The sequence below is a fragment of the Gymnogyps californianus genome, chromosome 6 (assembly GCF_018139145.2).
Source record: "Gymnogyps californianus isolate 813 chromosome 6, ASM1813914v2, whole genome shotgun sequence".
Classification (NCBI taxonomy): domain Eukaryota; kingdom Metazoa; phylum Chordata; class Aves; order Accipitriformes; family Cathartidae; genus Gymnogyps; species Gymnogyps californianus.
In genome coordinates, this window is record NC_059476.1 from 10,301,068 (window position 1) to 10,329,021 (window position 27,954).

Consider the following 27,954-nt stretch of genomic DNA (forward strand, 5'->3'; position numbering starts at 1 on the left):
CCTGTATAAAACAGGCATAGCTTGGCCTAAAGAGTTTAAAATCTGTTTAGAAAATCTAGTCATAATATTATGGTAGTTATAATAATTTGCAAGTCTGTAGCATTCTTAATACAATGCCCTCAGAGCAATTTATAAACAGTGATGAAATAAACTTCACAGCTTTCTAAGAGGTGGATTAGTCCTACGATATTTCAGAGGGGTAAACAGAGAGTATCTTTTTTTATTTACGTCAACTTATTTTTGCAATGTCTCCTCCAATATTACCGGGGAAATGGGAATCTCACTGTAACCTGAGAAGAAGTTAAATAACCTGCTCATTGGCATAGCCAGGCTGTGGCAGAGATGGGAATAGAGGCTGGCAGGGAGGCAGAATGCACCGATGCATTTCCATGGACTTCTCCGAAGTTTTGTTAGACAACCCTTTAACAAAACATGCAGGCCGCTGTCTGTGGGATTTGATAAGTGCAGGAGCACAGAGATGGAGCATTTTGAAGGTAAAAGCGGGGTTTGGTTAACGGGCTTCCATTGGTTTTTGTTTCAGCTAATTTGCCTTTTGGTGCTTTCCCTCGAGAAGAACACCGTTTGGGAGTCAGAATAACAGAGCCAGACCTCCAAAGCACTGCTATTTCTTTGCAATTCGTATGTGAGCTCTGCACTCCTCCCAGTCGATTGCATGCATGGCACTACATTTTGCACACTGGACAATTTTTTATTATCTCACCATTGCTTTCTTGTTTATTTAAAATCAGATCTAGTTTCTCTTATATGCTTACATTTCCAATTTGTAATACCATGTCTGTTTGTAACATCATTTAGGAAACTTTTCAAAAGCTTCCCTTTGCCTTTCCCCAAAGCTCTCATTCCTTGCAAAATCGAATCCTTTCCTTTTAGTAACTTGGCTTGAAGTTGTCTGTTAGCTACAACGAGGTTACACAGTCTCCAACATGTGTGCTACCTGAAGCTGCAGAGCCTCTTCTGGGAAAATTTGAAGGATTGCAAGTGCTGTTCTCTAGTTCTTTGCTGAGCTCCCTGGCTAGACTGAGAGATTTAAGGGGTTTCCTTTGCTTTTGTTTCTTCAGTGATTTACTCCATGATGCCAGAAGTAAACATGGTACGGTCAGGAGTGGTGGTCAGAAATGGTTGGTTTTTTTCTGGCCTCACTCACCTGACATGGGGTGGGTTACACACAAAATTTTACCTCTGACACACAAATAAACCTATAGACTTCCACACCTTCTGTTCCAGGCAATACCATGCTGTAAATGAGAATGACCCACTGCAAACTTAGGTCCACTGGAGATCTCTGCAGACCATTTCTGCCTGTGTTTTGTTTGGGGTTTTTTTAGGGAAACCTTTGTGATTTTGCCTTTTTGGGAGAAAGAGTTGTTGTACAAACGCTGTGACAGACTGTTATAAAATTTACTACTAGGGTTTTCATCTATTGCCTACCAAAAAAAAGGACAAAAAAGCAATTTCCCAAACTAAAAATGACTGCACACAAAGTCAAATTGTTAGTGTCAGTAGTAGGAGCACACGCCTGGGGTTGCAATGAAAGGCAATGTAATATTCTTTTCAATGTGACTGACAGAGTCACCGCGACTGGCAAAAGATGCAATTCTTGCAAAACAATGTTCCAAGAGCCTATGACAGGATAAAAGTCTCTTCTAGGTTTCAGTAAAAGTCAAGATTTGCAGGTGGGAAGACAAAAACCCGTGAGATTACAGTTGTGCTAGCTCACGCTGCATTTTGGGACAAAGTTTTTAATTGTTGTGTTTAATTGTCTTTTCTCTTCAATGGAAAGCAACATTTTAAACAGGTTATGTCTAATTCAGAATAGACAATGCCAATTCCATGATTATACCCCCTCAGATTTTTGTATGCCTGGCATTAAGAGATTTGATTGCTTTCAACCTTTTGAAACGCAGTGAGGCACTTCAGTCAAAATGCAAATAAAATACTTCAAATTATTAAGATGTAGGCTGTTATAAAACTTCAGAAATACAATACGAAGATAAGGAAAACAAACTGTGTTAATACTTACAGGCAAAATGTCTTTATAGTGTAGAAGGTTTTAGAGAAATTCACCTTTAAGTATTTCCAGATTCCCTGTATTGCCTCCTGCAGCAAAACACGATGTGTCCTTGCCCTGCATTGTGACTGCCTTCTTATAGTCCTTGTATAAACACCCTGAAATATGACCCACAAGGAAATTGCCACAGGAAGCAAATTAAAGACTGTTCTGAAAGGGGAAATCCAGAAGATTAATATTCACTTACAAGCAATGAAAAAATATGCACATTTGAGGCAGCCATAAATGTCTCCTATGCAGAAAAAAGCCTGGGGACAGCTTGTTTTTGTTGGTTCAGCTTTCTAAACAGTCCCTTCATTTCCCCTGAGCTGTGTCTAAAATATAATATCCACCCATGACGGGAAGATAAAGCAACATTAGGAACCCTAAAAGATCATAAAGTACCATAAAATGTAACCAAGTTCAGATTTAAAGAACAGCATTTACTAAAACATACAACGGTGAAGCAGGATTTCTTATGCTCCCTATGTAATGACAATGTACTTTCATTGTAGGGTCAGTGTCTGTCTTGGTTATAGGTGAATTTTTTGGATTCTCTCCAGAAACATCCAGCATATCATTAATGATAATGATTTTAGACAATAAACCATGTGGCTAACCGTGCAGATGGCAAGGGAATTGCTTTTAGACAGAAAATAGTTATAAATTTGACCAGGAAATAAGCCAAAATGCCCTACAGCTAATAAGTCACTATTCAGCTACGTGGCCTCGCTCAAGTGAATGAGTCAGGCTTCCTTATTCTGAATGGGTTCCTTCAGGCTCTTGGGCTGGTGCAGCCCTCAGCATGTAAACGTCACCAGTCAGACGTGATGTCTATCAGTGGGAAATTTTCTTCTTAAATAGTATTAATGTTTTTTGGACATGATCTAAAGCAATGCTCCATCTAGCAGAGACACTGGTCCCGACACAAGGGAATGTTTTTCTCTCTTTCTTTCACTACTACTCTAAGTTATCTTTCCAAGTTGCTTTCCTCTCTGGCAGTGTCTTCAGGTATTTTATGCTGATCTTTTTATATTTCATATACCAGAACTAGCCCAAAGGTTGTTTAAGATTCAGCCTCAACTTCTTCCTTTCACTGTAAGTTAGCAGGTAGAATTGCTGTGCTCCTTTGTGCCATACTATCATCTTTTTCCAGGAAACCTTGGAGACCTCTTGCAAATGTTGAGAGTGCCTTGTTGGCTTGCCACATTAGAGCACTGAAGAGCTTCAAATAACATTACTACTTTGCCTTTTTTCTTAGACAGACAGCTACAATTTCACCTATTAGTTGGAAATTCCCAAGCTGTCCTTATTTAGTGTCCGTCATGGTAAATGTACAACAAAATCTGATAAAGACCCGCTCTGTCCACCGTTTTTTTTTTTTCTTTTAGACAGTATGTCCAATAGGGCGAATAGTTTTTCCTACTCATAGAGGAATCTCACTAATATTAACTCTTCTGATTCTTTCTCAGCAGTCCCTTGTAGGCTGGACCAGGGACTATTTTTAGTAATTTTCATATTTTCCCAATGCTTCTAAGCTAAGATAAATTTTCTATAGCTTTTTTAAAATAAAACATCATTCTCATTCTCAAACAACCTTTAAGAAAAAAGCACTATACAAGGAAATGTGCTCCTTACCTGTTACGCTGTTGCATTCCTTGGCATTACTTTAAAAACTTAAATTACCTGTTTCAGAGCCCCTACTTGCTCCTTTATTGTTCCCAAGGCTCTCCGGCTTCAGAGCTACAATGTATCTGAATAAAAGGATAGTTTTGGAGACAGGGGAATGTTGTTAACAGAAATTTAAAACCAGGCTAAACCTTAAGCAAATAAACACTAATGAACTATAAAGACTGCAAAGACCTTCCAGAGAATACTGAAATGTTGACTGGACACATTTCTCATGGCAAAACAGGAATATGTCTAAAGCCAGAAAATAGTTTAAGGTGGAGCTATTTGCCAGAAGTAATAAGAAGAACATTTTCATATGAACTGCTAGACCACTGTACAGTTTACCGTATAAAGACATTTTATACACAGGGCAAGATTAAGCACTGGTAGATCAGGATATTTCCATTAAAATATGTTCAATAATTTTGGTTTACTCTAAGAGAGGATGTGGCCTGCCTAACCCAAGTCACCCAATGCCAGCTTACTTTTCTAAACTACTTTTCAACTGACGCTGTAAACATCATCTTGAAAAGATACCAAAGACCATCTGCATTCTTGGCTGAGCAAGGTTTTGGGATGTATTTTGGTTGGTTTTCACTTCACCAGATTGAGTGACAAACATGCAGATATTCATAGGAAATTTAAAAAAAAGGTCTTTATTGATTTCATGCTCAAGACGTCCATAAAACAATCATTTATTTAATTCAAACAACTGTAAATTTGACTTATGAAAAAAAATATATGCCCCACTATGCCACAGTATTTGTAAGAAAATTAACTTAATAATCTGGTAACTTGGCTTTAATAGTATGCACTTACTTTCTTAGAAGATTTCAAAAGAATATAGAATACATTAACTGGGAAAAGGGTGAACAACTAATCATTTATCAGTTTAACCAAATCATTAAACTTACTTTTTTGAGCTAGCTACCAACTTTAAAGAGAATATAAAAGTAGGAATATAAACATCACCGACGTAACTCCAAAATACAAAATCAAGACTGTACAGTAACTAAAAAGGCACTTCTGGTTTCTGATTCAAGTAAGTATTTCCAGTCTTGGCAAAATTCCTCACAAATAGAAGCTGTATCTAAACATACATTTGTTACTGGAACATATAATTCTATGATTTCAACATTAAATTTTAATGTTTTATAACAAAGCCTTGGCATTAACTTTCTGTTGGTTCAGAACTTCTGAATCAGCAAGCAGACATTTTTATTTCTGCAAGAAGAAAAACTGCAATACCACTGGTTCAGGTCGTTCTATCAGTTAATTGTCATTTGCAAGGCAAAAATCTTTACAGTGGTGCTTTAATAAGGCATCATCCAATTACAGTTTGCCAATCTTTTACAAAGATTTTCATTTTGATTTTTCTATTTGTTACATTTCCATATTATTCAGGTCAATCATCTACAAATATTTATTTTTTATTTATCCATCTTATGCTAGAGTGATAACTAAGTAAATTGACTTCCAGATTAAGCACAGAGCAACCATTAGTCTTCATCAATAATGTTCATAAAAAGGAAATTAATATATTAGACTAAGAAACACCCTTTTAAATAGCTACAAACTGTTTCATCACTGGACATACTCATAATATGATGGTCTTTGGAAATTTCCGAGGAAGTTACGGTTCCATGAGCTAGCAGTGAAAGAAAAGATGGAGTCTCACGATTTAATTTTTTTGTTCTTAATTTACAATCTGTTTTCTGGAATAAACCTTTATGGGTCAGGTAGCTGACTCTCGAACATCTTCAGTAGCCATAAATCATGACAGCCACACTAAGGGAAATCAAGATACAGTAATTAGTATTAGCTGTCAGGTTGGCCCACAGCATTTCTTTCTTTTTTAAAATCTTGCGTATTGCCCATCCATCAGATACCCCAGCTTATACAATATAAAAATCTAGTGTAATTACATTTCTGTTATTAAGAATGTGTTACTCCAGTTTATAATCAAATCTCCACCCAAAACCATATCCTGATCTTTCATCACTGGCTGCATTAAAATACACTTTCAGAAGTAAAGTTCCTTAGTGAGCATAGAGACCACGCAGGGAATCTGCTTCTTCTCACTGAAGCGTGGATCATCAGACTGTGATTCAAAATTTGTGGCAACCACATAGTTGACCCGTGTGAGGATCTGCATGATCTCAAGTTGTTTTCCATGCTCATTTAGCACAGAGCACAGAGACTGCACAAACCAGGAGCCTCTTCCAGGATTCCTCCAGGAGTAATAACCTTACAGGAAAGACAGATAAGAAAGTACATGTGTTTATTTTTCCTCTTTTTCCTTATTATCTTGTGCTGAAGAATGGAATGGCAGAAAGGTATGTACTAATTTGCGTGAAAGATTCTGGGCAAAGAGTAACAATGCACACACAGAAAGTTTACTTCTTATCTTTTGTGTCACATAACCTACTTCATTAAAGTGGAGAATAATGTGTATTAACTCTCCAAACCACACACTACTAAAGTACCATTCTATATTTTTGCATTTGGGAAACTGTAAGAAGTAAGATTTCATGTTTTTCCTCTCTAAGAATAAGTTTTGTGCTGTAACTGTTCCTCTTCCTGCCTTCATCACATATTCAACATACTCACTGAAGTGGGACATGGAAGGGCAGGATTCCCAGAAAATAGTGCTGCCTTCGCCACCTGTAATGTCTGTGTCTTCTCACCTGCCAAATCTGGGCTTTCTCCTGTTTCCGCTATAGCTAGTGTAAAAGTGGTGGATACAACACACTTGGCCCAATATACATCAGGCCTTAGTGTTTTGTTCATCGAGGTACAACGTATCATCAATGAGGGTCAGTCTACAGCCAAGTCAATACAGGTGATAATTTTTTAGGCTTCTGTCCCCACCCTGACCCCCTTTTCTTTACCTGGCACTGTGGAATATGCAAACAGAAAATCTGCTTCTACTGGGATTTTGTATCTCGGATTGGCATCTGTTTCCAGAGTGTCATTTGCAGGTCCAGAGTCAGTTTGTATACCTTCATCAAATTCAGAGCCTCTGCATGCCTGAAAGCAGTGAAGACAAAGAGAAGTCGTCCAATAAGATGAAACAAGGTGTTATAAAAATAAGTATTCATTAACATTTTTTAATGAATACAGTTTTAAGCAGTACTTTGCATGTATTAGAAGCAGAAATGCAATTCTGGGGGACATCTAATTGTTCAGTGATAAAGTTACTAGCTTACCTATTTTAAAATATATATCCCGTACAGTAAAGGGAGGTAATGGTGTTGCAGGCTGTGGATCTCAGTGGATTATCAAAGTGCCAAGTCAGCATTAGCTTATTCTAACCATGATTAATTTTACTAGTCTAGAGTCATCCTCAGCACTCAATTGTTACATAATGTCTTGTGCAGCGTGACTTCTGGACATTTTCTTTACAGTGGACTACACATTGTCTTTGGTTCCTGACATGCACTGCTGTAGCACTACATTTCACAGAATACCAAAACCACATCCTGAGATCATCTAGTCCAATTCCCTTTCTCAAGCAGGGACAGCTACAGCAGATGTCCAGGACCGTGTCCAGTTGGGTCTGGAGTATCTCCACAGATGGAGACTCTACAATCTGGGCAACCTGTTCCAGTGTTTGACCACCCCTTTCAAGTATATTGCATTTTTAACATTTTTCCATTTCTCTCTTTTATTCTTAATTTCCTCTTAATCATGCAGTTTAGCTAAAGGGCACTCTGGGACCACAGTCCAGGTTGGTAAGTTCCAGCTCTTGATCAGTAGCTTTGACTGACAGTTCTTGCAAAAAAATAGCAGTCTGATGGGTTTATATACCATGAGTTGGTTGCCTTTATTAAAGACAATTTTAAAGGCAACAAAGTACCCATTCCAAACTTACAATTAAAAGAAACATCACTTTAGTAGCATGAAGAGCCTAAAATAAACACAGTTTTCACTTTGAGGTTGAGGATTAATTGATGGAACAGCCTAGGGAAAACCACATCTGCTGCAACTCCCATATGTACATAATACTATGATAAAAAAGATAATTCAGACCCATGGTATGTCAGTTAATACTGTTTGAAACAGCTGTCTTTAAAAGCTTAAGTAATATACAATTAATTATATGCTAATGCAATAATGCAATATACATTTTTAGGCTACTGAGGGAGAGAAAAAATATTTCTTTTAGCAGAATGCAGTAATTTGTAGAGAAAAACTTTATTCAAAAAGACCTGGACAGTATTATTTCTATTGATAATCATGTACTGTCCTCAGCTCTGTCTGCATAAGAGGGAGTTCATCTTTCTGCTTTGAAGTTCATATATGACCAAGCACAAAGAGAAACCATGTACAAAATTACAACGGCAATATGTTCTTTACATCTGTGAATCTTGTATATAAATTATCTTTTAAAAACAAACAATACAAGTCACCCATAGTCAACTTCTCTCAATAAATATTTTCACAAATTCTCCAGCAAAACTCAATAAGTTAACCTACAGGGCTCTTCTAGAGCAGACAATCAACATAGCACATTTTCCCCACTGCAGCAGTAGGATACTGTATTTACCTTAGGGCTATTACCTGAATGAAAAATAATTTGGGTTTGCCTATAAGGCTTTTACACTTGTCTCCTCTGAATAGCGCAGTCAAACTCTTGATAGCCATGGGTCCATCAGTGCCATAGATGAGGCCTTCTTCCCCATGGCTTAGAAGGATACAGGCAAAACAAGCGGCATCACTGTGATTCTCCTCAGCAGCTACAAATCAAATACTTTTTAGCCAAAAGGAAGCAACATTTTAAATGAAAATTATATTTAGCAGACACATTTTTCTGAGACTAAATATACATTGGGCCTCTACTGGAAGGCATAAGAAGGAGTGGATAAAGATGACACAACCCACTTTTTAGTGATGTGATGAGTACGTTGAATACACAAATGCATCCTTCACTTGACTCCGAGTCTAGCCCACTGGAGTCAACAGGCTGGGCTCTATCTAATATGACAAGGCTCTTCATCTAATACACAGGACAGGTGCTTCACCTAATATGACAAGAAAACTGTGTATTTCTGAATTGACGTTGGAGGAAGAGGTGGGGAATTAAGCCTAATCCATTCAGAAACTGAATCCTTCTATATAGAAAACCTCATATAGTGGGGACTAAGCAATCTGTTCTAATTTGACCTGCTTTGAGCAGGGGGTAGATTCAGTGACTTCCAGAGGTCTTTTCCACTCTAAATTATTCTATGATTCTAAATTTTTACCTTGCTTCAGTAATTTTTCCATATCATCACGGCTTCGGTCATTGTATGTGTAAACCTCAAAACCTAAGTTTCTAAAACTCTTAGCTAGATCTCCAGCATCTTTGTCAGTGCCATTGCGTGTACCCATTCCTGCCAGAAAACAAAGAATATGGTTGATTGCACATGACACAATTCGAAATAATTCACGTGTTCAAAGGTAAATTTTTAGGTTTATAATAAACCTAAACAATGTCATGGTGACATGATTTTAAAACAATCCTCTAACAGCATTTCCAACATGGAGAACAAATTGTGAGATTTGTTTTAATGCAAAATAATGCAAGGTTCAATGTTAACACGTATCTTATCCTGAAAAATGTTGGCATGCCTCCAGCACCTTGCAACATAGGACCTCTATGGATGATTCTATCTCCTTTTGGTTATGCAGTGTAACATATGCATAAAGCACCCCAAGGAAAAACTGTTGAAAAGGGTCCCTATGATACCCACATAAAAGCAACTGATGTAAATTCTTTGGAGTAAACACTTCATTTAGTGTGTTTGCCAAGTGTATAGGAAAAGACCTATAAAGCTGACTATAACACAAGTATCTGACTGCTTTGAAACTGTACATGGTCTGAAAAGTTAAATGCAGGAGTGTCAACAGAGCACAGCTACAGCTATTAGCTTTTGTAGCTCATGGCTGTAGCTCAGGGACAGAGAAGTTATAACATGGGCTGCAGATGCCAAAGTTCAAATTTTAACAACACAGCCTTAAACTCTGGGACAAAGGTTTAGCTTGAAGTTGGCAGAGCAAGGTGACATGCTCTTTGAAACATACGGCAAAGAAGCTGCAAAAAGCCGCTCTAATATAAGTGTTAAAGAACAGGAATAAATTGTAGGAACAACTATTTCTCAAAAAAGATAAATATATTCATTAAAATTCCATGTCTTAAAAATAAAATGCTTATTGCTTAATGAAAGTATAAAAATTCTAAAGTCTGTAATGAGTATCATCAAAGAAAGAAGATTACCTGTTTTGTCTTCAAAATTTTTGTTGTTTATAATAATACATTTGCCAACTTTCTTGTAGTCCATATTATACTGGAATGTGGGTGTAACAATTCGGTACTGATTACTGAGAGAGGACTTTGGCTGTTCTTCTTCTCCATTCTTCTTTTTTCTAGGTGAACCAAATGAAATTATTGTTAGTGGCCTGTCGCAGTGTGCCTATTTATCTTAATTCAAACAATTCGGGCAGCCCTACCCAATGTTTTTTCTTCTCTAATGTTTGTTTTCTTCCTTCATATTTCAGATCGAGGCATAAAGATCTTGTGATTTCCGTGAAGTGATTATTGTATGCGATTGGATGCTGATGATGGTAAAACGACTCCAGAGTGAACTGCAACCGACAGTAGTATACACAGATCCTGACCCACAGACAAAACAAATAGCCTAAACATGAAGTCAGGCTGGCAGTAACCTTTTGCAAACTATGGTTCTGGACATATTTTACTTTTACTATAAATAATTCATGGAAGGACAGACAGATCTCCCTTCATAACTATTCCAAGCACAAGAAGATACACAGTTTGCCCAATGGCATGATAGGATTTGTTTATTGAATCACCATCATGCCTAAATTCTCTGAAGATTAAGACAGAGCAGTAGGTAGTTTCTACTGATAAATGTTATAGTTGTAAACAGGTCATGTGCTAATTTGGTCTGCCAAATAGCAGTCTGAACCTATGCAAAAAACTAAGCACATTTTAGTGTAATCATCAATACCTGAAGCTCACGTAGAAAAAAAAAAACCTCAAACAAAATGAGCTATAAATATTCTATGTTAATATGACTGTGTACTGACCTTTCTGCTATGTGCAGGAGTCTTAGATTGGATTAGAAAGAGATGCAAAGGGATAGCACAGACATTACTCACCAATTTATTCTAAATGAAGTATTAAGAACAAATCAATTACAGCTAGCATGCACGCCTGAAGTACAAGCTTGAAGAACTCAGCAGCACTTGCTTTTAGAGGTCGACTTTCTGGTCCAAGCAGGTGGCTTCAGATGTCGGTAAGATCTCCTCAAGCAGAACTGAAGCCAGTGAGAGCCTATAAAGGGTCTGATTCAACCTCAGAACTACAAACAAGCTTTGGAGCAAGCCCAGTTAGAAGCAATGCTCAGGAAAGGGCAGAAGTAGTTATCAGCACCTCTCTTACTTATTTGGTCCAGCATCCTGCTTCCAATAGTATTTATTGCTGATGTCTGAGAGGAAAACATAACCTACTTTCGCAGCACAAATAACTGTATAATACAGGTTTTTTTTAACAAAATTAGATTTTTCCCATAATCTCAATTAATTTAAGTACTTTCACTATTCTCACTCTCACATCTTTCTAAAGAATTACTAAGCTATTTGCTTCAATAATAGCCTGTAGACATGAGATTGCTGCATATTGATTAAATGTTGTTTAGGTAATCTACTTTCTCACCTTCCTGGTTTAACAATTGTAGTCTTTTAGCTTTAAGTGTCCTCTTTTTTATTACTAAAGGACAAGACTAATTGGAAACTATAACACACCTTCTCTAGATGATTCATCGTGTTTAAATGCTACTGCAATCCAATTTTAAAACAGGTTCTTCTTATCTTTGAGTGTTCTCATGTTCTGTTATAAAGGGCCAAATTAAATAGCTGCACCTCGCAGGCTTTCTCTGTACTCTTTTTACATGTGACCATCCTAATACCATCTCCTCTCTTAGACTTTTCTTAGGGACTACAAAACAAGATATTGAATCGTACCTACTTGAGGATTTTGTCTGATACTCTGGAAGTACAGTTTTTTCTGGCAAATCGCAAGTATTGGTATTCTCCTTGCATATTGCTTCTTGAGGGCTCTGGGAGCAATAATTAAATATGCTTTGCCTCAAGAAAAGATTTTAACCATTTTAAAGAATTATCCACAGCTGTATGATGTTAATATTACATTTGACTTTCAAAGAGATCTTGGATTCTTATTTTAGCCTAAAATTCCCCCTGGTCCTACATCACTAGACAGCTCTCTGGCAAAGAGAGAAAAAGAAATTTCAAAACAACAAATAACCACTCAGGTCAATGAAGAGGCTAGTTTCCTCAGTCCACATTGGATTCAAGTTTCTACAGATTTATCTGGCTTCACTGACTTCCTGAAAAAGCTGTATGACTAACAGTGGCTGTTACACACAATAGGATATTTTTATGGGGATTGTACACAAATTTCTGTTTATGTCCAACCCATGAACAGTTGTGCACACTTGGGACAGATCTAGATGAGCAGTATGGTATCTTGTTTGCACTGTCTGCTCTCCTAAAATGCTGGAAGCGATCTAATTCTAGCCCAGAAGTCACGCAGCCACGTTACCCCACAAAAAGCCCCACTGAAAATAGCACCGGGGGTTAAGTGGCATAATAATGTAGCCACACAACCTCCCTGAAACCACTTCACTTCCGAGTTCAATAGTTTGCACTCATTCATGCAGAAATACTTGGGAGTTTAAGGGATGTAGCTACTACTGCTGGTATTCCCAAAAGTACGCCAGAAGCTCTATGCCGGTCAATGTCAAATATCACAGACAAGCCTCGTCAGCACTGCAGCACGCATAAAGCTACTATTTCCCCATTCCTTTACAGAGGATAGTATGGTTTTGTTCTAATGATTCCTTCCAAGCTGAACAGGCTAATGAGATACTAAGCAACCACAGCATGCTTTGAAGGGTTACGCCTATCATTTCTTTACTGAGAGACAACAGAAAGTTCCAGAAATCTTTTGGTATCTGTCCAAACTGAATGAATAAGGAAGCAAAGGTTGTGGAGTGTACAAATCCTGGGCCTGCAGTCCAGACAGAAATTGTTTTTTGAAGATTATGTTTTCTGTGCCAACATAGCGCAATATGGGAATTGCCTGACTGGACTAAACTGACAGTATAAGGTCCAACTCTTGAGTTTCAACAAGGTAAATCAGACCTTGTAATAATGACTAATAAAGTAATAAATATGTAATAATCAGTCCTTAAGGGAAATGCCCTGTCAGTGACATGCTGGCTTATGACTGAAAGCCTAAAGCTTTCCAGCTAAATTTTTACTTTCTAAGCTTTGAACTGGACACATGTTTACTGCTGTTGTTCTTACTAAGCTTTCTAATCACCGTATTTTCCGAAAGGGTTTCCACAGGTTAGTTATGTGCTGTTATAAAATGTTTTAAACTATTTTCCCTCAGTTTTATTTCATTCTGCTTCTCTAACATCCAGTGTCTTTAATTCCCCTCTTTTGGGATTCAAACTTGCCCAGACTAAATAGAAACTTGAATTTTATGACTGTTTACTCTTTCTTGAGCTTTTAATTACAACTGTGCCGTAACTCCTCACTCCGCTAGTGGTCACTAATCTTTCCCTTAGACAGAAATATTCTTCCTATCAGTGCTCTCACGTATTTCATATTCTCTCCCTTCGATCAAGAGTTCAGCAAAATTGAAACTCCACTCTGGCACCCTCATATAGCTTGCACATTTTCACCCTTACTGTGTCTCTAAATCCAGGCCTTAGGCTTGACAACAGTATGTCTGGGAATGTGATTTTATCAAGTCTAGACTCAATCGGTGTCAACCCTGGGAAAATCATTATTATCAACTTCTCACCTTTCAAATATAAAATTAAAGTTACCCATACTACTTATCATTTTGTTATTGAACTTTTAAACAGTAAAGGCCAAATTTCTTATCACCATGAGTGGCTAAAATTCTGTCAAAGTCAATGGAGATACATCACTTGCACCAGTAGTGAACCTGATTGTCTAAAGGACTGCTACTTACCACAACAAACTTTCTTTTCTGTTACACTTTGGGTAAATAATGATTTCAGTATGTAAGGATATAAAGATTTAAGGATAAAAATATCACTGTTAACATTTAACTATACCTAAATATTATTTTCAATAACAATTGTACTGAAAGCAGTGTCTCTTAGCAGCTGAGATTTCCTCTCCTTGGCTTCCTTTCTACTAGCATCTTCCTGCACTTTCTTTGCTACATTATATTAATATGACACACCAACATACTAAGAATCCATGTGCAGGAGAATGGCTTCCTTGAGTGTTGCAGTCTCTCATCATCTCTCCCACCTGCTACAGCCAAGCTCTTGGGCTCAGGTCTGCCAGCCCTCCAGAGTAACAAGTGTTTCAGTGAGAACCAGCTGCTTAACTTCAAGTGTAGTGTGATATATTTCCATGGGGAGGGTCTTCACTTTCCATCACATTACATAGTTAATGTCAGCTGTGTAGTCTGGTATTGCCTACCTTTGTGCAAGGTATAAAGGCCAGTGACTGTAAAAAAACCTTCTGCTCTAAGAAAGCTGGCCTGCTCTAACTATATGGACTCCCCTTGGAACAGTACCAGCATAATGCAGGGAAAGTTCTCAAGAGAAGAGTGGATGAAAGGGAAACATTAAGAAGAAAGTGCAATCTCTAGTGTAGAAACTGTTACACCAATCCATTTACTAAACCTCAACATTAACAATGATTAAAAAGAGGATGATAGTAACTGACAGACAATAGAACTCTTCTGAAAACATGAGCTTCTTGGCCTTAGAAGCAATGTAACACTTAGCACACCGAAGAAACAGCTCTCCCTGGAAAAGAACAGTCACTTAAATAGCCTTACAGGCAGAGGATTAGATGAATAAAGACAAATTTCACAATCATCACTTCCCAGTCACAGGACGGGAGGAGCTTCCTGTTTGTTTTTTTCCTGTTTGTTTGTTTTTCTAAGAGGAAATCAATGTGTTAATCAAAATGGTGAACTCTAAAAATTATATTACTGAGGGATATCCAGGCTTTGAAAACAGCTATAGTCCCGTTCTCTCCCAGGAAAGTTAGGGACTTTTGTTGCTATACTGAAAAACGCAAGCACACCAAAAAATTCTACAATTATGATACTATTCAATTTAAGGAAGTTGACATTCAGAGGTGGGTGGAAAAGGCTAAACTGATTACATTCATTTCTATTCAAAGTACACACAACAGAAGAGAACTCTGTCTTACTCTTGCTCTATGAAGTTCAGTAAATTTGGGCTTTACTTGATACGGAATATCACAGAACATTGTAATAATTTTTACTCTGGCATGCTTCTTTAATACAATGTGCAATCATATATAATTTTTGAATGACTGATAACAGGTTTCTGTTAAAAAGAAAGTTTGCCTTAAAAAACTTGCTATCTTTACAGAGCACATCATCTCAGGATCCCTTCTGGAGTCCCCATGCTTTTTGGCATTGGAGAATAGTTTTATTCTAGTGTCTGTCACATTGCCAGCCTTTCTGTTGAGTCCCGGCAAGAAGATTATAGCAGTGGTACAGGGACAAAGTCCATAATACAAATCTTCTTAGGTAATCCATCAACATCCACCAGAACTTTCATACACTTAATGTTGTGGGATGCAAGGTATCTTAAAACTGCAATGCTCTTTATTCTATTACAAACAACTGAGATGTTTCCCTCAAGACTTTTACATTTGGGGACCTCTTTAAAGGCTTCATTTGAATAAATTCCCCATTGAGTTACAACACTGTGGAGGAAGTGTACGAGACAATACATTAGTTTTAAGACCTCTGAAGAAACTTATATAGCCTATATTGCTGATTTAATTTTATGCAGTTTGTGTAGCTCTATGCTGCTCTTTCTGTCTAAAAACCCCCGCTCCTTCTATTATTGCACGCACAGTATAAATGATGTCTGCAGTTGCTGCTCATCACAAGTGCTATGTTTGCTCTCCTGGGGAAAAATCCTGGACTGGATTTATTTTTTTCAAATAGGTAGTTAAAGGATAGACAGGAAACAATGAAAATGCAAAGAGGATTGTGTTTGAATTCACAAAGCATCACCAAGCTATGTGTAGTAAAACTGAGTGTGCTGGAGACCAATTCAGAGTTATTCTTCCAAAAGAAGTGAACAGAAAACAGAATTCATAAATTAGACAAATCAAGGTTCAATATTTTATTCTGTTTCTACCTTAGTCTCAATAATTAGTGGTCTATTCATATGTCTGATGCTTTCTGATGATCATGCATTAATATGTCTTACTCCTACATAACCATCTCTCCAAACTGCCAGCTTTAATACTTTTATCCAGTTTTAATACTTTTATCCAGTCTAATTTCACCATATTTAGTACACCTCTAATTACTGTACACTCTCCCCTCTTTGAATTTTTTTTCTCTTGAAACCTATTGGCAATAACAAGCAAAAAACACTTGTTAAACCTGACTAGAGCTTTTTAGATCTTAAGTTCTTTAAGGCAGACTCTTTGTTCTTTGTCAGATCCGTTTTGGGAAAGTGTCACACAGATGTAGAGCTGCATGCAAATAATAGATTATCCTGTTGCCTTTTCCCATTAATATTGTATCAGGTTGGCAGAGCAGCAACATTTCTGGACAAGAAGAATGTGTCACTACTTGAATTGTCTTTTATAAAAATGAATATTCCTTTACTGTTAAAAATCAGAAAGCATAAATTATATGGGATAAGGACTAAGCATTAACCATAAGAGCTAGACCAAATACTAAAACTATATTACACCGCATTTGATGGTGTGATCCTGGATCACATGCTAAGAAGGCAGCATGCTAGAATACTAAGTGAAGCCTACAATAAACACTAACAGGAGCCACTGCAGAAGACATTGGCATTTGGGAGAGCTCAGTTCTGTTTCCCACCTGACTGTCACACACTATGGGCTCACAAACCTTTTCTCCTGAATATACTCCAATGGCAGGTGCAATTTCAATCTCTCTCTTTTTAGACAGATAACACCTTACCAAAGACTCTTTTGAAAGAGGTTAAATATAATTGTAAACCAAGAAAATAAATGCTATCCCTCACAATCTTTTTTTAAACAAAGGTAACTCAGGCTTCCAAATTATGTGCCAGTAGATAAACTGAAAAACAGCTTAATAGTTGAAGCAAAAATCTCCTGAGGAAAAAGGGGCAATACTAATTATATAGGAAGAAGTTCAAGTAAATATTGCATACTTTCAATTTCCCTACTGAAAGTTATTAGCAAATGACTGCTGACTTTGACAGACTAGCACCAACAAAATAACCAGTCCTTAGAAGGCAATGTTTAAATATGCTCCAGATAAATGTCAAAAGAAAATTTAAAGAATTTCTAATATTAAAGTCAGAATCTTTTCAACGTAACAGAAAGTCTTCATTTAGAAGAGAGAATAAAAGTGGTCCTACAAAACTGGACATAAAAGTTCCCCCAAAAGCATCTAAACATTATTTCACCTATATTGCTTACTACAGCAAGAAGATGTCTTAAACAAAAGGCATGAAAACTGACAGCTGCATTTTAGAATAGCAAACATAAACAACACAATATAAAGAAACCCCCAGAACATTAAAACACAAAACCCAGTCAAACGGTCCTAGATTTCTGTTCCCTTTAATGGTTTTGTTTTGTCTGTTAAAGAAATTTTAAATTACGGTGAAACACGCCAAACTGATAATACTGGAGTCTAAAGTTCATATTTATCAATGACATACAAAGTCTGTGCAACCCTTGCATCTTCATATACTACTCTGCTGAAGTGCCTAAACCTTGAAAGTGAAGGGAATAACGGGAAATGGCAAGTGTGCTTACTCAAACACCACAGCTCCTAACGAATGCACCCCGCTTTCCTCCTGGGAGCAAGCCTACTAAAAGCAACAGGACTAGTCAGGCAGTAAAATAATGCCTGTTTGTAACTGTTCTCAAGATCAGGGCCATAGTAATTATTTAGCCTCCAGCTTCTTTTTGAACTGCCAATTAGTTCATGACTTCTTAAGGACATCTTTGGAATTAGATTGTCAGCTGACTAAACAAAGCCAGTTTAAAAGTCACCAGAGGCAAAGCCTTTTGCTTGAATGAACCTGAAACTAGGAAGCTAATGGAGACAATACCTCTTGTTTCTTTGGAAACCCATGTCCCAAGCCCTCCTTATAACTGTAAACACACTAAGTTTGAAAGGAAAATATTGCTGTAGCAATCTTGAAAGAAAGGAGTTAGGTAAACAACAGGATTATTTCGTTGAACTTTTAAAGATAATAATAGAGCTGGGAGGGACCTAAGCTATCATTAACAAATTCTTTGCCCAAGACAGGACTGAGTTCATTCATCCAATAACCCAGTATCATATTAAAAACCTGCTTTTGTTCTTACTATGACATATGTAGCAGTACTGTTACAGATTTTGCAGAAAATTCAGAAAAAAAAATGCTTTTATTTTTTTAAAGAATTCCTGTCATTTCCCTAAGTTTCCTGTAGCATGCTATATAACCTCCAACAGTAGAACACAAGCCATAAAAATATTTATTACGATTATATGCTAGCTATGCTTTAATCGGTTAACTTGATGAAAAGTATTAAACAAACCAAAATGCTCAATTGGGGGGAAATGTTCTGTTATCCGCTAAGAGCCACTTAGTTGTGCTCTGGATGGAGAACTGAGTGTGAATCCTGCTTCTGCTATTGAATATCTTTGGAAAAGTAACTCTATATCTCTTGGTCTTAGTTTTTCCATTACAAAATGGAGCCTAAACAAACTTATTTCATAGAACAATTGCAGATCTCATGGCTTCTTTCCAGGGGGATAGTAGTGTACAGTAAACTAGAGAATGAATTTAAAATCCACCATTTTGTACATCTGTACAATGTTTATGTCCAGAGCATGTGAGGTAGCTTACTGCCACGTGCCTCCTGGAAAAAAAACATTCTTACTGTTCACTATGGAGGTTTACATACAGTGGATCTCAGTCCAGAAATAAATTCCTATCTTTGGTTACTGCACATTAGCTTCCTTGAAGAAATAAAACTGCTACTGCCTGCACACGATTATTTAACATCAACTGCAAAAATGACAGGGTTGTAGTCCACAGAATATGGCATTTCCCCGAAGTGTATTATAGCCCTAGAGGCCTCTGGGACCTTAGCTTAACAGTCAAGATATCACAGCTTAGCACATTGCAGCTACTTAGCTGAATTACAGCAATGGCTATTTGTATGTTCCTTTGAAACCATAATCTAAAGCGTATTAGCTTGAATCACAATAAGGCCTCACCTACCACAAAGCTTCACAACTGCAGCAGTCTCAGAGATGAACAAAATCAACTAGTGAGCTGCAACATGCTAATTGCAGTAACTGACTCACCTGAGTGTGAGCACACTTTTCATTTGATCTCTTGCAAAGCAAGCCACAAACCCTCTACAGTAGTTTCCACAAACTGACAGTCTCTGTTTAATCTGCAGAACATCTTTTAGATTTATACCCAACCTTTTTTTAAAAGATCCATTTATGGATTCATTGGATCCATTTCTGAATTCTTTGCTTACAAAAAGTGCCTTCTATCTTCTGATCTTCCATCACTTATATATTTGTATAGTACACTATATATTTGTATAGTACAAGCAATTATCTTTCAACTTTAGTTAGAGAAACTAAATACATTTTAAATCCCTCATTATAAGACATTTTTCAGACCCTGAGCTACTCTTGTAGCTTTTTTGTCCCATTTTAGTTTCAGACCCTTCTCCAATTAGGAGGGAGAATCTTCTCTAAGAACTTGGAAAACAGAGAAACCCAGTCCAGCACAACTGGAAACTCACTGTGTAATGAAAGGAGTTGAGCTGTTTGAAGGAGCAAGCCTCAGACTACAACTTCTGGCATACTTTGTATATTATATATATCTTTGGAGTTCTGATAGTTACATCTAAATATGTCTTCCTCTCCTTTTAACTGTGTGTTAGTGATGGCCTTAAGATAATTCAAATCAAAACCATAGCTGCAATTTTATTTATTACATACAAATGAAGTAGACAAAGAGCACTGGGGCTAAGCCAGCTACACTTTGTAACAGAAGTTTCAACACAGACTATTATGTCTAATATTGTCCACATTTCACAACCGTTAAAAAAAGACAAGAGGAAAAAAAAAAGAAACAGGTAGCAGTATCCTAGTCTTAGTGCACTTAATATTTTAAGTATCACTTACAGGCCTACATGACAATTTTGTGGTGTAACGCCTGCAGCAGAGAGAACCAAAACAGAGTAACTTCTAAACTCTCAGTCATCAATTTGTAATTCATCTTCAGCTTCCTAATTAGCTGCACAGTATCTGCTGTGCAGGCCTCACAATATTGTATGCAACATAATATTCAAGTAACATTCAAAAGGTAAATTTTTACAAATAAAGAATATTGCTTGCTGAAAGGCTTTCTGCTCATTTCTAGAAAACCTGTACATACATACCTTCCATGGGTGTTCTGGAAACTGAAATCTCGCATGATCATATCCTAGGTAGTATAATGTACATAAGCAACTGCCAATTATATGAAAAAAAAGATGAGGCCTCTCTTATCTATCATAGGTACCAAGAGCAATTAATAGGTATATATTGCTATATGGACTGCTTGGAAAATGATTCAACATAAAGCAACCCCCCCCAAATACTATTTCTCAGAGAACACTCTGACTAGGATTAGCAATTGCAAAATGCCAGTAGAGTTATAATTAGCTTGATATAAGCACTGAAACTAAACTCTTTTAGGGTATTCATTGATGAGAATTCCAAACAGGTGGCAGAGAGGAAGGAAATAAATAACATTCTACAGTACCTTGGCTCATCATCAAATGGTACTCCACACTGCATCTGAAAACAGCTTCAGCTTGTCCTCAAGAGCAAGTCTAATCTTCTTTGCTAATGCTAGGAGCCCACCATGCTCAGGGTTACATTGGAGAGTGAAACAGGATGCTCTCTGTGTTCAGGCCCAAAGATTTGCATGTGTCAGCAGTGGGTCACGCTGGACTTTTCTATGGGGCTATTCAAACCCTCATAGCTATGACCCTGCAAGCTGAGGTCATGCAGGCCTGATCTACCTTTGCTGACAAGCGGAAAACACGCTCCCATCGCTCTGATTCTATCACTGTTCCTGTGTAAGAGCGTAGGAAAATACAGATCTTGAGATGGAGGTGGGACAGCAGACTTCACTTTGTAATGTATCTTTCTTCCTTTTCTCAAAACCTGATCCACCATTACTACAATATTTACACAATGAATATTTCTCAGAAAATAATGCAAATTGGCATGCACAGTTTACAAAACCTCTTTGTATTCTAATTCATAGAACTATTTCCTACATATTTACCCTTAAACAGTTTTGGTTTATTATAAATTTGGCTTAATTTGGTTTTGATTCCTTTGAAAGCTTGAAAGTGACACTACATAATAGCTTTCCTCCAAATTTTGTATGATGACAGCCCTAAGTTTGTTGTAATGAAGGAAACAAATTACTACGCTAAAAAGGAATTAGGATACTTGACTCACTGTTCTGATTGCTACACATACAGTTCATGGATAACCCAGTGTTTGCTGTGCTTCACAATACAAAGTCTCTAAGGAGACTGGAAACAAATATTGACTGTGAATTAATGAGTTCTTATACTTTAGATACTATTTTGAGATACTTGGGCATTTCCTATATGGTACATCCAGTAAGCATTCAAGGGAAAGTACAAGCACTGATCACAATTTTCACTAACAGTTAAATACTCCTGCAGTGTTCTCCAGAAGTTAAGTTCCAGGTCTAACAAAAACTGCAATAACAAAAAATAAAAAAACAACCTCTGGCTTAAAAGAGAGTAATGAAAATGAAACATCCTTGTTGCTCTATGTTAAAATTTCTTTATTGTCTTTGTAGGAATTAACTTTAAATGACTATAGATGTCAGAACCTATTGCTTCTGAAATTTTATGTTCGGTGCTTTGGGGGAAAATACACCGATATTTAGCTTGTGCAAAGCAGAACCCACAAACTCCAAACAAAATTGAAATTACATTGTGCTGGACTTTGGAGTTAGGACAGTAAAAGGAAAGATCATCACCCATTTACGGGATAGACTAAGGCGCACAGTGATTTGCTTGGAGATATAAAGGAAACGTGACGCTGAACCAAGAGTTCAGTTCAGACCTCTGAGTTGCAGCCCAGAGCATAACTTCAGATAATGATTCATCAGCTGTTATTTGTTTTAAAGTAACTTGCTATTTTTATTCTGTCTAAGGATAAAAGAGGTACTTTTCTTAGCAATATTTATTTTTGAAAGGTCTGTAATATTCTGTCACTGAAAAACCTGTGACAGAACTGCATTTTTAACTTTATAACTCTAAAAGTTATGATAAAAAAGATGAGGTATCATTCAAGGCATCATCTGGATTTGAACACATTAATTTCAAGGCAAGAACAGCTGACATTCATGCAGGGGAGGCCAATACAGCTTCTTCATAAGCATATGGTGCTAGCAGGAGTACTTTTTCTACAAAGCAAGCAATTAATTTATAAGATCAGTGTATTGGGTTTGCGTGGCCAGGTTTTGGTAGCGGGGGGGCTACAGGGGTGGCTTCTGTGAGAAGATGCCAGAAGCTTCCCCTACGTCTCATAGAGCCAAGGCCAGCTGGCTCCAAGACGGACCCGCCGCTGGCCAAGGCCGAGCCCATCAGCAACGGTGGTAGCGCCTCTGTGATAACATATTTAAGAAGGGGAAAAAAAACCCTGCGCAACAGAAACTGCAGACGGAGAGAGGAGTGAGAAGATGTGAGAGAAACAACTCCGCAGACACCAAGGTCAGTGAAGAAGGAGGGGGAGGAGGTGCTCCAGGCGCCGGAGCAGAGATTCCCCTGCAGCCCGTGGGGAAGACCATGGTGAGGCAGGCTGTCCCCCTGCAGCCCATGGAGGTCCACGGGGGAGCAGATATCCACCTGCAGCCCATGGAGTACCCCACACCAGAGCAGGGGGATGCCCAAAGGACGCTGTGACCCCTTGGGAAGCCCGCGCTGGAGCAGACTCCTGGCAGGACCTGCGGACCCGTGGCCCCGTGGAGAGAGGAGCCCATGCTGGAGCAGGTTTGCTGGCAGGACTTGTGACCCCACGGGGGACCCACGCTGGAGCAGTCTGTTCCTGAAGGACTGCACCCCGTGGAAGGGACCCATGCTGGAGCAGTTCGTGAAGAACTGTAGTCCATGGGAAGGACTCACGTTGGAGAAGTTTGTGGAGGATTGTCTCTGTGGGAGGGACCCCACGCTGGAGCAGGGGAAGAGTGTGAGGAGTCCTCCCCCTGAGGAGGAAGGAGTGGCAGAAACAACGTGTGATGAACTGACCACAATCCCCCATTCCCAGTCCCCCTGCACCACTTGGGGGGAGGAGGTAGAAAATTCAGGAGTAAAGCCCGGGAAGAAGGGAGGGGTAGGGGGAAGATGTTTTTAAGATTTGGTTTTATTTCTCATTATCCTACTCTGATTTGATTGGTAATAAATTAAACTAATTTCCCCAAGTTGAGTCTGTTTTGCCCGTGATGGTAACTGGTGAGTGATCTCTCCCTGTCCTTATCTCGACCCATAAGCCTTTTGTTATATTTTCTCTCCCCTGTCCAGTTGAGGAGGGGGAGTGATAGTTGGTGGGCACCTGGCATCCAGCCAGGGTCAACCCCCCACAGATCAGGCTCAGTGTTTTCAAATGGCCCAAAAAATACAAAATGGGCAACTCTGGAAAACATATGCATCTGCATCACTGTGAAACTGTTCTTCATAAAGTTCTACCTGCAAAGCATCTTCTTACAAACCAAATAAAGATAAGCTGCTGATAATCAAAGGTGGATGGAAAATAGCTCTGCAAAAGACAGAAGAACAACAGACGAGCAAAGCTGAAACAAACACAACTTTCCACACTTGTTACAGCTCCAAAGCTGAAGTTCAGCTGAGGGTGAATCTGAAAAATGAGTATTTATTCTTTGAAGGACAAGGCTACTTATTTTGAGAAATATAGCTATACTGAGACAAGGGTCATGAAGTTAAAATTGATAGCTTTGGTAACATCTGTGCTTCCCCACTTCGATGCCCTGTAACCCACATAAACACCGTAGAAATGAAAAGAAAACCTATACATCTGTGAATCTTTTTGATCTAAACACTAGTTTACAAACCTGGTAGATATCGTAACTATGTAACTATCATAATTATTGAACTACAGAAGGCAAGATACACACTGATGTTTCCAGCAAACATTCAAATAATTAAAATGAAAAGTCTCAAACTTTATAGTGGCCTGACTTGGCAGAAATAAATACCTTACGGATATTTTGGGTTTGCAGTGTTAAACAGCTGAAGTACTCTTGGTGACTACAGGTCAGTGTACCCAACATGCCTCTCAAATTCCTCAGTGGGATTTTCTTACAATATATTTCCTGTTTCTGCATTAAGGCACTACAGAATCACACCATTTCAATTGTAACTAGGTATTTGTAAGAATTCTTAAATATATATTTAAATTATATTTTCTGTTTCCAGATGAGATGGGGAATATTGACTGTAAAACAAGACAGTAGGGCTGGAGTAGATAAAAGTAACCAGAGGACAAATGCTTCTGTACAATTAAATTAGAATAAAACTGGTACCTAGATACTACTAACAACCACCCTCTCCTCCATTATGCTTCTTCACTGAAGCCCACAAACAGTCATGATTATTGACAGTGCAAGTGTGAGTCTACCAAGCCTTGGGAATTTTCAGATGCAGCTTTTAAAAAAAAACAACTTTCATTAGGAGTAAGAGAAATCTTAGCTCTACAGAATACAGTGGAACCACAATTTTATTTCATTTCATGGTTCCATTATGTTTCCTGGATGCTAAAATAGGTTTGCTGCTTATAAAAGACAAAAGATACCAAATGAAGATATAAAATCATCCTGTGGAGAAGTGAGACTATTTTTAAAGCCTTGAAAGTGTAACAGGAGCACATACAGCATAGAAAAGAAAAATTTCTATGGGAAAAATTCTATTTGTTTCTAGCTATCACATAAAGAATTAAAATACACGTTTGAAATCCTCAGTTCAATCTTTGTTTAACCATTTTTTAAAATTTTGTTGCACGTAGCGTTGCCAGAGTGTATCCTCCTATTTCTGCTTTCTGAAACATAACTTGTTGCTCAACTGCAACTCTCCCTAATTTTTGTCATTTTTGCAGTAAACAAAACTGATACCCTCCTGCCATCTAGTGGCTAAAACCCCCTAAACAAACACCAGGCAGATGTTAATTCAAAACTTACTTCTTTCAGTTCTTTTCCCCACCAAACAGTTTTTCCCCACCAACATTAACTAAGTACTAGCACTTTTTCAAAGAAAAGGAAATATGTAGAAGACAATTCCCTTAAACTGTGGGGCAGCCAGACGAACCTGCCCACTCTGCAGGCTCACAGACTTCTCTGAGAGAAATATGCTGTAGTGAGTAAGATCTTCACTTATTTCTACTTACTGCTCTTGCTAGATAAATCTCCAGTCACAGCCAGAGAATGGTGAATTGGAGCTGTGAAGCTATTGGAAACAGCTGATCTTTCTGCACGGCTTTGAATTCAGTTTCTCACTGCTCCGTTCTCTTAAATTAAAATTAATGTGCTTATTTAACAATACAAGTTACTTGTTTTCCTATTGAGCTTATATATTTTAAGCAATAATAAATGAAATACAATGTAGAATTTCATTGAAAGTACTGCACAGCTGGTAAAAACTGGGTTGCTAAAACAAAAAAAGGGACCACAAAATTGTAGTCAATCTAAAGCTTTCTAGACATCTTATTTTACAGGTATTAATGTCACGTTGCCAAAATGAAGCCTTGGCAATCAAGACACAAAGCCATACTGGTTCCAGCTAAAAGTACATCTAGCCTAGTATCTGGTACTGACTAGTAATGAGTTTTAAGAAAACAAACAAAAGAAACTGGATACAGAATATATTCTCACAGAAATGTGATTTAGGAACGTCTTGCACCAAAGATTTTAACATCAATATTCCCACTGGACTTTTCTTCCACAAACACATCTAATCTCTTCTGAAGTCATCTAAAATCTTGACATCTGCACGTCTTGTGACTTTAAGCTCTACAATTGCATTCTGCACGATGTGAAAATTACATCTTATCGGTTGTTTTAAACCTACTGCATGAACTTTTCATTGGATGTCCCCTAGACTTTCTGTGAGGCACGAGGAACAGTCACTCTCTATTCACTTTCTCCTCCATTACAGTCACAATTTTAGATCATATCCCATCTTCCTTTATCCTCTCACATTCCTCTCCTATCTTCCTTCAGGCCAAAGAGTTTTAGTTTCTATAAGACAAAGACCTTGTCACTGTGCTTGGATTTTTAAGACCTTTGCTGTCAACCAGCTCATTCCTCTTTAGGCAATCATCACCTTCTTCAAGAAACTCTGATAGACTTCTCAGACTTATTTTTTTTTCTACAAAATCTAAGTTGAATCTTCTCAATTACCTCATATTTAATCTGAGCAACATTTTACTTCTAAAGAAAAATGTTTCAAATTGTATCTTCAAGGAGTTCCAAAAAGATGAATGCCTCAAACTGATATAGCCAAATTATTTGAAAAATTTCTTATAGAAAAAAAGCGATAGAAATGCTGATTATTGCCTTTCCTTCAGGAATGATTAACTTTGAGTTGCATAATTTAATAATAGTATTAGCATATCACCTCTTATAAAGAAGACCAATTCAGATATTAAAACACAGGTTTTATAAAGTTTAAAAGAAACCTTTGAAAAATGTTTGGCAAGATTTAGAAACAAATGTTACATTGCCTATTTTGCATGACGTGATCTGTTAAAATTAATAATACACATGCACATCATAAAACGTATTTGAGGAATGATAAAATGAGACCTAGAAAGTAAAGTGATTTGCTTAACAGCACATCAAAAGTCTTCTAAGACTAAAGCATCTTCACTTCTCTCACAGATTTGTTACCTCCATTAGACACATAAAATAAGCAGCAAAAAAATTATATTCTCTACATACTTCCCTGAATTATACTGTTCACTTGAATGTGAATGTCCAATAGTAAAAAAAATCAAAACCTCTCTGTAAACACAATAGTCTTTGTAATAAACACTTCTAATAAAATCTCTCTAAATCCATGAAGTTCATAATGTGAAGTAGCCATTTGCTGACATTCAATAGTATTTGTAAATTTTGCATGTTCATTTTTCATCTTTTGCATTTTCAATCACATTTATCTAGTGTTTTCAGGAGTACAGACAAGCAGTACATAGTTCTTGGTTCCTACACATTTAATGAAAGTAAGCTTATGCTTCAGTGAGACTACTATGTTTTAAAATGAAAGGCTTTTAATTTATTCTGTAATGGGTTACACCTCTAGACTCAGTGAGGCTTCTCTGTGCTACAACCTAGATGGCACATCCAAGCTTGAAACTAACTTAAATAGTCAGCAGGGGTTTCCAGTGATGCAGGAGATTAGCTGAGCTGAATGCAGTAAAATAGATAATTAATGGCATATTTAATTCCCAGCTCCACCAAAGGGCAATGTTTAAGATGAGGGACTATAATTGATGCTAAATGGACTTAGTGGACTCTTGACTACCAAATAAAGCTTATGGGAGATACTATAGGTCTCCCTATAGGGAGATACTATAGACAAGATACTTTAAGGTACAGACCAGATACTTTAAACCTATACAACATAAACCCTCTCCCTATCCAGACCATCTATGACACTGTGGACATGGCAAACTGAACACCAAAATCCCATTAGAAGGGCAGTATGACAGCTGATACAACAATAACAGGAATAAAAGTAGTAACTTACTTTCCAAAAAGTGAGAATCTGCTACTTCTGTCTGGCTTTGCATCAACTACATCATCATGATCTTCATCACCTCCCTCTTGAGTAGAGCTATCAACACGCTGATCTCCTGACATCTACAAATAAAAGTACAAGAATGTAAGTGTCCCTCAACGAACACTATAATTTTAGAAATACTTCTATAAACCAAACCATTAAACCAGATACATGTGAGGTTGTTAGTCAGTTATACTGTAAAATACTTCCTGAAGTAAGAGTCGCTACAG

At 37.6% G+C, this 27,954-nt stretch overlaps 1 protein-coding gene across 2 annotated transcripts; it reads right to left on the minus strand.

The window, feature by feature from the left end:
- Positions 1–5,131: 5,131 nt before the first annotated feature.
- On the minus strand, positions 5,132–27,804 carry CASP7 (caspase 7). 2 transcript variants are annotated; one of them, XM_050898951.1, is made up of 7 exons: positions 27,692–27,804; positions 26,082–26,084; positions 9,999–10,147; positions 8,986–9,114; positions 8,303–8,478; positions 6,631–6,769; positions 5,132–5,986 (listed from the first exon to the last, which is right to left on the minus strand). In XM_050898951.1, exons 1-7 carry the CDS (start codon positions 27,802–27,804, stop codon positions 5,763–5,765), a joined length of 933 nt encoding a protein of 310 aa, XP_050754908.1. In that variant the 3' UTR covers positions 5,132–5,762. The 2 variants fall into 2 exon arrangements, with proteins under 2 accessions (XP_050754908.1, XP_050754907.1); XM_050898950.1 differs by lacking the exon at positions 26,082–26,084.
- Positions 27,805–27,954: the final 150 nt, after the last annotated feature.